At 40.8% G+C, this 12,069-nt stretch overlaps 1 protein-coding gene and 1 long non-coding RNA gene across 7 annotated transcripts in view; one reads left to right on the top strand and one right to left on the bottom strand.

Annotated features, from left to right (window-relative positions):
• LOC138747584 (ADP-ribosylation factor-like protein 5B) overlaps positions 1–1,358 on the bottom strand; it is a 34,941-nt gene extending 33,583 nt beyond the window's left edge. For 2 of the 6 annotated variants that reach the window (XR_011347560.1, XM_069906951.1), the window contains exon 1: positions 917–1,357. Coding sequence is in view for 4 of the 6 variants with exons in the window: in XM_069906951.1 (XP_069763052.1) it covers positions 917–962 (46 nt within the window). In the remaining 2 variants the exon portion in view is untranslated. Of the gene's footprint in view, positions 1–916 lie in introns of all 6 variants that reach the window. The other 4 variants (XR_011347561.1, XM_069906953.1, XM_069906952.1 and 1 more) reach the window with 3 other exon arrangements.
• LOC138747586 (uncharacterized) overlaps positions 1,021–12,069 on the top strand; it is a 43,609-nt gene continuing 32,560 nt past the window's right edge. Inside the window, exon 1 of the long non-coding RNA XR_011347563.1 lies at positions 1,021–1,584. This is a non-coding gene — a long non-coding RNA (uncharacterized lncRNA). The remainder of the gene's footprint in view (positions 1,585–12,069) is intronic.

Below are 12,069 nucleotides of genomic sequence, written 5' to 3'. Positions count from 1 at the left end.
ACTACAGATATACAATGTCATACCAGGCTACGATAGCATCTTTTAATTGTTGAGAGCAACTTTGGAAATGATGCAACTGCATCGAGACACAGTGGGGACACGGAGAAAAACAGAATTTTATTATACAGGTGCCTATCCTTTTATCTGAAATCCTTTTCAGTATTCAGATCATTTCAGATTATGGAATTAAAATATTAGCGGTACAGATTCGCACCAGCGGTGGGTAGGGGGGAGGTTTTGATGGCAAGGTCAGTGTGTAGCAGAGGCATCGGACGTCGACGTCGTGCCTTCCACAACAAACCGGGCTTTCTTGTACGGCGAATCGGAGGAACTGGACGCTGTTTCTTCCGGTGGCACTTATAAAGTAAGCATTCCCTCATGTTCCATTAATTAAAGACATGGATCAAAGCGGGATTTTCAAGCACGAATTGAGTGTGGTCGTATCAGGTCAGGTTTAATGACCACATCCATGGAAAAATGTTTCGTTTTCGGAATTACAGATAAAGGGATAATCACCTGTACTCTCATCCTACAGTGTTCAAAGTGTCACCATCAAAGGAGGGAATGCAACTTGGTAGTACCTTATGGTTAAGGGTCAGGAAGAGGCTCAGAGGACCTCAAGATGTACATTTTACTGGAATTGGAGGTCACAGGGAGCATTTTACCCCAGCATTAAAGAACAGCAAGTGCATATGAATATAAGCAGGCAGATTCAACTTGTCTGACCTGGAATCTCCCCCACCCCCCACCCACCCGGGGCGCACGCCCCTCCCACCCTCCAGCGCGCGCACCCCCGTTCCCCATCAGGCACGCGCTCACCCCCTCCATCTCACGCGCCGGGCAGCAACGGCCCCGCAGTCAGACACTCTCTCCCCCCCACCCACCTCACCCATCACATCTCCCCACGCGGCCTTACCCTGGTTACAGAAGAGCCCCATCAGCTTGGCCAGGAACATCCCCATCCTCCTGCCGCCCCCTGCGAGGGCTCCTCCCGTTATGTGCCCCCGACACTGCTCTCCGAAGGGGTGGCCTGCCCTCCACTGAGTCACCGGTCTCTACGATCACCCGCGACCGGGTGGAGGGCGTCAGGGGGCGAGCGCCGTGCCCACCTCAACCCGAAGGTCGGAATGGAGCGAGGGAAGGAAACTCCGGCCACGGGGTGGGTGGGGAAAAGAAAAAAAAAACCCCCTCTAGATGGCCGAGAAAAGACAGATAAACGCGGGCCTCTCCCGTGACAGGCGTCCGCCTGCAGTTTCACCGGACACGGAGACCCCAGCATCCACTAACACAAGCCCGCCTGGCAACTGCTCCCAACAGCCGGCCTCCCGTCTATTTGTACCCTCCGCCGCCGCTTCCTGCGCATGGCTCACTCCGCCCTGGCCAATCGGAATGCGTAGCAGCCCGTTCGTCACCCAGCGGCGTCCCTCCTTCGAAGCTCACTCATCAATATTATGAGGGGAATTCAGCGTCTGGTTTGGTTTCGAAAAAAAATAATAGAAACTGTTCTCAGACGTTGCAGAGAAAGGGGGTCACGTGATGTCCACATGCTCCTTACTGACACCCAAGGGATTGACTAAAAAAAAGGTACATATTCAGAAAGGTTAAAGTTATAAAAAACTATTTTGAAGTTACTTTAAAGTGTCTCTCAGACACAAAAAAAATGTTTCCAAAGAAAGACATGAGGTGGAGATTAAATTCTTTATTAATTTATTAATTTATTAATGGAGGACCATCGCCTTCCCAAGATCGTGTTATATGGCGAGCTCTCCACTGGCCACCGTGACAGAGGTGCACCAAAGAAAAGGTACAAGGACTGCCTAAAGAAATCTCTTGGTGCCTGCCACATTGACCACCGCCAGTGGGCTGATAACGCCTCAAACCGTGCATCTTGGCGCCTCACAGTTCGGCGGGCAGCAACCTCCTTTGAAGAAGACCGCAGAGCCCACCTCACTGTCAAAAGACAAAGGAGGAAAAACCCAACACCCAACCCCAACCCACCAATTTTCCCCTGCAACCGCTGCAACCGTGTCTGCCTGTCCCGCATCGGACTTGTCAGCCACAAACGAGCCTGCAGCCGACGTGGCTATTTACTCCCTCCATAAATCTTCGTCCGCGAAGCCAAGCCAAAGAAAAAGAATGAAAAGGATAGATTTTTGGTTCTTTTAAAATAAGACAACATATACAATTGTTTTGTGATACCAATCTACATTCAACAGAGGATACGTTTCTTATTTGGGATGGGTTGAAAGCTTATTTAAGAAGACAAATTATGTTATTCATCAAAACTTAAAAAGGAATATTTGAAGGATATCGATAAATTGGAAAAGGAAATTCAAAAATCATCATCTGAGAATAAATATAGAAGTTTAGTTAATAAAAAATTACAATATAATATAATAATACTATAGACCAGAGAAAATGATACTACGGTCAAAGCAGAAATATTATAAACTAGGCGAACGATCACATAAAGTTCTAATTTGGCAATTAAAAGCAGAACAGTCTTCAAGAACAATTAATGCAATACAACAGAATAACAATGAAGTGACATATAAACCACAAAAAATAAATGGTATTTAAGGAATTTTATGAAAAGTTATATGCATCTGAATCATTACATGATGAGGAGGCGATAGATGAATATTTATCACAACTGATCTTACCAAATTTAACTGAAGAAGGTCCTTTTACTAAACAAGAGATTTATGATGCACTTAATAGTTTACAAAATAATAAATCTCGAGGAGAAGATGGGTTCACAGTTGAATTTTATAAATAATTTAAAGATTTATTGATTCCATTATTTATGAAAGCAATAGAACAAGCTTTTGAACAGCATTATCTTACAGAAACTTTTTCCACAGCAATAATTACAGTTATTCATAAAAAAAATAGAAATCCATTAAAGCCAGCTTCATAAAAACCTATATCTTTATTGAATATTATTTATAAAGTTATAGCAAAAGTATTAGTCATTTGTCTTCCAGAACTGATAAATATGGACCAGACGGGTTTTGTTTAAAAATAGACAAACTTCGGAAAATATAGTCAGGTTATTAAGTATAATCCATTTAGCGCAGAAGAAAAAAAAGATTTGACTGATATAGTAGCTTTAGATACAGAAAAAGCTTTTGATAGGTTAGAATGGTATTTTTTTATTTCAGATTTTGAGTAAATTTGGCTTTGGTGTAAACTTTATAAATTGGATTAAGGCACAATATAGAAATCCTAAAGCTAAGGTAATAACAAATGGACAGATATCTCAATCTTTTAATTTAACCAGATTTAGTAGGCAGGGATGTCCTTTATCACTTGTTTTGTTTGCTTTGGCTATCGAGCCACTTGCACAAAAAATTTGAGGTGTCCAACAGTTGAAAGGGTTTGAAATAAAGCAGACTGAACATAAAATTAATTTATTTGCTGATGATGTATTAGTTTATTTAATTCAATCTTAATTATCATTACCAAGACTTATAGTCAGTTGTTAGAATATGAGAGAATCACAGGGTATAAACTAAACTGGGATAAAAGTGAAGTAATAGAATTGGTACACGGAGATTATTCACAGTGTCAACAAGAAGTTCAATTTAAATGGACAGATAATATTAAATATTTAGGTATATGTATTGATAATAATTTGAAAATTTATATAACTTAAATTATATCCCAATATTTAAGAAGATAGATGATTTAAAGAAATGGGTAAATTTCCTATCACATTAATTGGAAGTTAATTGTATAAAAATGAATATTTTTCCAAGAATTCGATATTTATTTCAAACTTTACCCATTTCTATACCCCAAATTTCTTTGGAAAGAAAAAATGGTAAGAAAGTCATTAGAAAAGTTAAAATGGAAATATGAACAAGGGGGACTACAGCTTCCTAATTTTAAAAATTATTATAAGGCAGCACAATTAAGATTTTTAGTCTCCATTCGTAGAAAATTAAACCATCCTGGGTAGAAACTGAATTAAATAAGATAAGAGAAATTATACCAGAGGAGTTTATTTTTAAATGGGAGCCAAAATTAATAACAACAGATAAAGATGCTCTGATATTAAAACATTTGATTAATATCTGGAATAAAGTTAAGTTAGAAATTGATGGAAATCTTCTTTCGTTAAAAACACCATTCATTAATCTTTTATTAATTTTTTCAAAAGATATTTTTTAAAAATATTTGGAACACTAAAGGAATTTCAAAATTGGGAGATTGTTATGATAATGATAAATTGATGTCTTCATCAATTAAAAATGAACTATGATATTCCTTGTAATACATTATTTTGTTATTTTCAGATGAGCCCATTTAAGCGAGAAATTAGGATCTGATATGGTTTTAAAAGATCTTTCAAATTTTGAGCAAATTATAATTGATGGAATGACTAAAAAATTTATTTCAATAACGTATATTTTGTTACAAGAACAAATGCCTAAAGTAGGTTTGTTTAATTCAAAAGGAAGGTGGGAACAAGTTCTAGACATGATCGTAGAGCAACAGGTCTGGCAAAATCTATGCAAAGAAGTTATGTCTAATACTATTAATGTGAGATGTAGAGTATTTCATTATATTTTTTTAAAACAGTTGTAATTCGCACCTCAGAAAATGAGTAGATGGAGATCGAATTTATCAGATCAATGTTTTAGATGTGGAAAATAAATTGGAACCTTTTTTCATTCTACATGGTTTTGTTTGAAGGATAATTCTTTTTGGGTTTCAGTTAGTAAATTTTTTTTACTATGAATAACTGGTGTGACTTTTCTGTTAAATCCCGAATTATTGTTGTTAGGAAAGTTTGAAAGTATTACTCCTAAATTACTTTTGTCAGATTCTCAATTAAAATTTTTTAAGTTAGCCTTAGTATGTATTAGCAAGGAAATGTTTTGTTGTAACATGGAAATTTGATGTTTCATTAACATTAGAAAGATGGCATAAAGAGATGCAAAGTTGTATTCCTTTAGAATAAAATACTTATCATTTAAGGGTAAATATTCCTTATTTCTACAAATTTATGCTAGAATTATGAGATTAAAATTATAATTTTTTAAAATCCTCCTGACCAGTGAAGTTTTTGCTGATCAAATAACAACTTTATGATATTTTTGGGATCCTTGAGTGTCATCTGCTGGAATCCAAATCAATGTTATTATGTATTTTAGTTATGGGATTAGATTAGGCTGGAGGGGTTGGGGTGGGGGGGGGGCGCTTTAGGTCTTTTTTAGTTTTTAGTTTAGTTTCTTTTTAGTTTTTAGTTTTTGTTTCTCCTTTTATATATTTTCAGCATATATCTGTTAACACTGTATTATTGTGATTTATTATTAATTGTTTTTATTATCTTATATATGTTGATTAAATAAAATATTCAAAAAAAATTCATTTCATATCCAGCCCTCCCACGTTCTAATAAGATAGCAAGAAACTTTCTCCCCATGTAGAGGTATCTAACAGTAGAGGCATAGCTTTAGGCTTAGGGGTGGGTAAGAGAAGGGGTTTAAAGGAATTCTTCTGGAAAACTTTTCACCCATGGGTTGTTTGAAATGGCAACTCACTGTATGAGTGGGCGGCAAAGGTAGAGACTCTCATGACATTTAAGAAGTATTTAGACAAGCACTTGTATTGCCAATATATTGAAAGTGCTGGTTAATGGAATTAGTATGGATGACTAGTCTCTCAAAGAGATGGGATTGAAAGACAGTCTGAGACTGATCAACATTCTCTGCTCCCAGGAGAACAGTGCTTGTTCACTTTGTCCCTCCATAATAAAGCCCTGTGTTTCTGGACAATGCTAGAAAATACCTTTCTCATGGTCACTGAGGCCATGAGAAATGCATTTTTTTAAAAAAACTAATAAAATTACAATGTCTGCTTCAGGTACATTCCAAGAGTTGCTTATCCTACAGAAGATTGCCAGAATGATAAAATCCCCAGCTCACATTTTGCATTTCTTTTAAGTCTTAATAATTTACAGGCATTGCCGTCATCCTGCTGGAGGTTCATCCATACCTGGATGAAGTCATTGCTGGATGAGACACAACACATTTCTATTTATGGTCAGCCCTGTCATTCCTGTCTTGTGAAGTTTCACATCAGGAAATTTCAAACTATCTTTAAAACCATAAAATAAATGCAGTCGAAGAAAGGCTTCCCATTTCATCTTTTCACAGCTTCACTATTTAAACCCTATAACTCCTTTGACTTTCGTCAGAAAACTATTCAGTAACACTCTGTGTGAGTGTGTTCAGCTCGACAATTGAATAGAATAACAAACTTGCATTTGAACAAGACTTCATGATGTTAAGTAAAACAGGAAAATCTGCAGACACTATGACCGAAGTAAAAACACAAATCTGGAGAAACTCAGCAGATGAAACAGTGTCCTTTATGTAGCAACAATAAAGATATATAACCACGTTTTGGGCTTGAGCATTTCAGCCATATCCGAAACATTCGTTGTGTCTTTATCTTTGAAGTATAAAGCAGACTGTTTCACCTGCTGAGTTTCTCCAGCATTGTGTTTTTCATGATGTTAAGGGTTCCACAGTCCTTGTATTGCTTAAAGAAATCTCTTGGTGCCTGCCACATTGACCACCGCCAGTGGGCTGATCTCGCCTCCGACCGTGCATCTTGGCGCCTCACAGTTCGGCAGGCTGCAACCTCCTTTGAAGAAGACCGCAGAGCCCACCTCACTGACAAAAGACAAAGGAGGAAAAACCCAACACCCAACCCACCAATTTTCCCTTGCAACCACTGCAACCGTGCCTGCCTGCCCCGCATCAGTATAGTTCAGTATTTTTCATTGCTATGGAGTCTTTCACTTTTACCTGGAAGGGCAACACAAGAACTATGGGTGCTGGAAATTTGAGCAAACCAAGAGAAGCAGGGGGGACTCACTAGATCAGGCAGCATCCATAGGGAGAAATAGATCACCAACCTTTTAGTAGGACCCATTATAGAAACTCAAAAAAAAAGTTTCAACCTGCTGAGTCCTTCCAGCTTCTCTCCTATTACTTAGAAAGGTGGGCTACATCTCAGCTTATTTTCTCACTGAAACAATAGTATCTACTGTAAGGCCGTGCTCCCTTCTGTCTTGAAATGACTACTTTTGATTTGAGTAAAAACACAGAAATGCTGGCGGAACTCAGCAGGTCTTGCAGCATCCATAGGAGGTAAATAGATACAACCGGAGTTGTATGGAAGAAGAAGGGCTCAGGCCCGAAATGTTGGAATTAGTGGTGGTAGTAGTAGTAGGCATCCTTCTATCTCAGAAGACATTGGTAGCACCATGGATAGTCTAGAATGCAGCATCTAGAATGGCACATAAGGCTCACTCTGGCATAACTGTCTCTGCCAGACTTGCTGCAGATAAAGTTGGAACGATGGGTTGTGGTCAACTGGCTCTGCTGATTCTGCTTCCTCTGTGTCCTCTTGTCCTCCAGATGGCGTGTCCACTTTTCCTCACTGCTCTTCATGCCCTTTCTGACAGTGCTTCTCCAGTGGCCATGGTCATCAGCAAGGGGTTCCCAGTGGAGCACATTGATGTGAGCGAGTTTCAGATTATGCTTGCAGATGTCTTTGAACTGCAGCTGTGGCCACTGGCAGATCAAGATCCTTCAGCCGGACAACTATACAGCAGGTCTTTTGGGATGTGACCATCTTCCATATGGTGTATACGGCCAAGCCATCGAAACGTTGGTAATACTTTAACTCCTATTGGCGCTGTGAAACCTGTGTGAGTTCCTCTAGCATTTCTGTGTTTTTATTACAATCACAGCACTACTTTTGATGTGAATTGGCTTTTAAAGTCTTTCACAAGATCTTGGAAAAGGGGCATTCTTGGTAGAATTTTGCAAATCAGTAGGCCTTGTCCACTTTTTGATCCTCAATGCCAATGACCATCTACTGGAGAAGAATCCAGTCTTGACATGGATATCAGATGTATTTAGAATTGAACCTCATGATTCAACAGGCACACACAAGCACTCCTATTCCTTTGATATAGGACATGTTTTATTTTGGTAAATATCCACAGGGGTATCCAAGATTTAAAAAAAATAGAATCTATCTCCAAAAGAAGACAAAACATCTGTAGAATGATGTGTGAAGATTGGAAAAAGAGGGAAAACATTTACATACATGTTACTTTTTCCATTAGAGGGAAAATACATTTAGATTTGGACATAGATTTGCTGAAACATTATGGGCATTCAGGATACTCTTAGACAGGCACATGGATGAAACAAAAATGAAGCGTTACGAGGTAGGAATATACAAGTCGGCATAACTTTGAAGGCCAAAGGGCTGTATATTATATACAGCATGTTTACAGCCTCTTTTTACCCACAAGCCCATGCCACTCAATTAACCTACAACCCCTTACATTTTGAACAGTGGGAGGAAACTGGAGCCCCTGAGGAAGCCCACTCAGACATAGGGAGAGCGTACATACTCCTTACAAACAGTGCCGGATTTGAACCCGGGTCACTGGAACCCTGTTAGGCTAACTCTGCCAGCCTATAAAAACGAAGGAATTTCTTTTCATTGAGAATGATGAATGTCTGAATTTCTCCTCCTTTTAGAGTTCTGAAGGCCAGACCACTTGAGGTATTTAAAGAGGGGACAGGATAGGCACATTTTTGAAAGATCCAGAAACCAAGAGTTGTCTTAGAGGAGGAGTTAACATCTAGGGTAGACCAGCCATGATCTTATTGAATGGAGGGACAGGATTGAAGGGCTGAGGGGCCTGTAGTTGCTCCTTTTGTTTGTGTCTAGAAAAAAGGGTCTACCCTTTTAATTCCCATGCAATGATGACGGAGGTGGAATGTGCAACACACAGTGTCAGTGTCAGATGACTCATAGAAACAAACAAACCATATCCACAAATGTTTGAAATTTCTATTCAATAATTTTAGTTTCCTTTTTGATCTGGAAGTCACCTGCAGCTTTGAACTACAGTCATTCTGATGCAATCATGTGAACATGATCTGCTGAGTGACTGCACTGTCTCAAAGCAAATACTTTCAATCCTTTGGCACCTTGATGAGATTTGTATTCCAAGAGCCTGGGGCCAGTGTGCTGACTTTCGTGTTTTGCTAAATCTGGATCCATTCATGGGTGCAGGATTTTCCTGGCAAGCTAATGTTCCAATTGTGTGAACTAATAGCTGTTTTTTTTTGTGCACCAGTATTCCAGTATCTGAATAACTAATACTGATGCAAAAGTGCATTCACTCTGGCTATGAAAACAGTTTGAGGCTGATACTAATAAGTCACTGGAACAGGAGTGGAAGCAATTGGCCCTCTGCACCACCTCTGCCAATCATGGCTATCCAACCCTGGTAAAAACACAGATATACTGGAGGAACTCAGCAGATCTTGCAGTGATACTTCCAAGGGGATGAAATTAGAATGAGTGAAGGGAGTGGTGAAGTTGAGATGGTTGATGTGTTGGCAGCAGTTGGAAATATAAAGATCCAGAGCAGGCAGAAGGCCAGAATGAGATATCCAGCAGGAGAAAAAAGTCAGGAGAAGAGTCTGTCATGGGTGGTGGAGATTCCTGGTTGTAGAAGTAGGCACAGAGGTGGAGCCGACGGAAGAAGAGCTCAGAGTCACGGCATTCATGGAATTCACTGAGGAGTGGATGAAGGGATGTGAAGGTGAGGCCTCTGCTGAGGACAGAGCGTTCCGTCTCCTGGAGGAACGACAATCCAATCCTGGCCTCACACCATTTTCCCATCGAGACACAAGCGACTGAAGATGCTGGATTCTGGAGGAAAAAAAAAACAATCAGCTTGAGAAAACAGGTTGAAATTGAAACAATGGAAATAAAATGCCAATCTTTAGGGTCAGAATGCTTCAAGACTCCAACAAGCACTTTCCTCTCCTCTCCTGACACCACATGACCCTTTCCTACAATGTAATTTCTGCCTATATCAAACAACTCTCACTAAACAACTCACTGGGTAGAGAATTCCAAAGACTTGCCACTCTTTGAGAGAAGAAGTTCAACCCCATTATTTCTCATGTCTTATTCTGAAGGCCAAATCCAGCTTAAGGTAGCTTCATTCTTGAATCCCTGAAGAATCTTCATGGCCGTTGGGGAGATTGTTATACTAAATATCAAAAATAGTTGGTTGACGAACCTAAATGACTACCTGCCAGATTGTGGGGGGGAAGGGTGCAATAGTGGGTGCAGGAAATGAAATCACTCAGGGGAGAATCACTGCCTCTGGCCAATTACAGGCAATATTCTTATTGTTTTGGTTTCTGCTTTAAAAGAAAACCATGGACAGACATGTCGGCAAGGGAATTGGGTGGGTAATTGAAATGGGTAACCACACTATTGCGGCGGACAGAGCCAAGGTGAACTAATCAAGAAATGTGACCTTTAGGTTGATGTCCCACCATACTCCACCTAGTCGTGGTGCCAACAGAGATTCATAAAATGGGGAACTCCGTGTTCTGCTTCCTTCACGATTTGGATCAGATACCAGTCTCTGCTACATTGTATCATGTACTAATATTGTGGCCTCATTCACCCAAAACATTTAGCCTGAAGCAAAGGCATCCTTCTTTGTGGTGATCAGAGTCCATGCTACTGATATGGATGTGGTGGTGAGGAGGAAGAAAGTACTGGAAATGAACTGACTGGTCTCATGCAGATGTAGGTATAAATATATAGTAATAAATAATGAGTAAATTGTGAGTCCTTAAATGACTTTCTGATTATTTTTTGTTTAGGAGTCTGATGGTAGAGGGGTAGTAAGTGTTCCTGAATCTGGTGGTGCGAGTCCTGTGGCACCTCTACCTCCTTCCTGATGGTAGCAGTGAGAATAGAACATGTCCTGAGTGGTAAAAAAAAACACAAAATGCTGGAGAAGCTTAGCAGGTCAAACAGCGTCTTTTATGTACTGAAGTGAAAGATATGTAACCGACGGTTCGGGTTTGAGCCCTTCATCAGGGTATGAGAATATGCTGGCAGGTGTCCGAACAAAAGAGTAGGTGGGGGGAAGGGGGTTGGCAAAGGCAGGAGATGATAGGTGGAGAAAGGAGGGAGGGGCAACAGCAATGAGGGGGAGAAGGGATGGCTGGGTGGAGGGGAGAACTTAAAAGACAGGTTTAGTAGAAAGCAGAGAAGTCTGTGTTAATGCCATCTTGCTGGAGAGTGCCAGTCGGAAAATAATGTTTTGTTCCTTCAATTTCCGGATGGTCTGGGTGGAATAGTAAATCAGGCCATGGACAGATATGTGAGTGTGGGAGTGTGACTCAGAATTGAAATGGTTGAATATTGGGAGGTCACTGATGTTGCGGACAGAGAGGTGCTCAGTGAAGTGATCTCCCACTCTGCAACTGTCTCTCTGATGTAGAGAAGGCCACGTAGGGAGCATCAGATGCAGTAAATCAGTCTTGCGGATGCACAAGTAAAGTGTTGCTTCAGGTGAAAGCCCTATTTGGGGCCCTGGACCATGGTGAGGGAGGAAGTGTGGGCACAAGTGTTGCAACTTCTGCGGGAACAGGGGAAGGTGCTGGGGGTGCGATGGGTGGGGAGGGATGGGTGCTCGAGGGAATGGGAATGATCCCTGCGGAAGGATGAGATGGGAAGAGAGATAAAAATGTGTCTGGTGGTAGGATCCTGTAGTAAGTGCTGGAAATTCTGGTGGATAAAGTGCTGGATGCAGAGGCTGGTGAATTGGTAGTGGGGATGAGGAGGGTTCTATGTTTGTTGATTCTGGGGGCAGAGGGGGCCAGGGCAGATGATCAGGAAATGGAGGAGATGCAGGTGAGTGCTGAGTCGATAATGGGTTGTAGTATATGTTGGTGGAAACCTTGTCTCCCTAGATGGAGACAGAGAGATCCAGGAAGGGGATAGTGTTATTGGAGATGGACCAGGTGAGTTTGAGATCAGGGTGGAAGTTGGCCACAAAGTGGATTAAGTTGACAAGTTCATCACGAGTGTAAGAGGCAGCCCCGGTGATGTCATCGATGTACTGGAGAAAGAGTTGAGGGGTCATGCCTGTGTAGGCTTGCAGCATGGATTGCTCCACAAAGCCCACAAACAGGCAGGCGTAGC

This window comes from Narcine bancroftii, chromosome 12 (genome assembly GCF_036971445.1).
Source record: "Narcine bancroftii isolate sNarBan1 chromosome 12, sNarBan1.hap1, whole genome shotgun sequence".
Classification (NCBI taxonomy): Eukaryota; Metazoa; Chordata; class Chondrichthyes; order Torpediniformes; family Narcinidae; genus Narcine; species Narcine bancroftii.
This window is presented reverse-complemented; position numbering and strand designations above follow the sequence as displayed.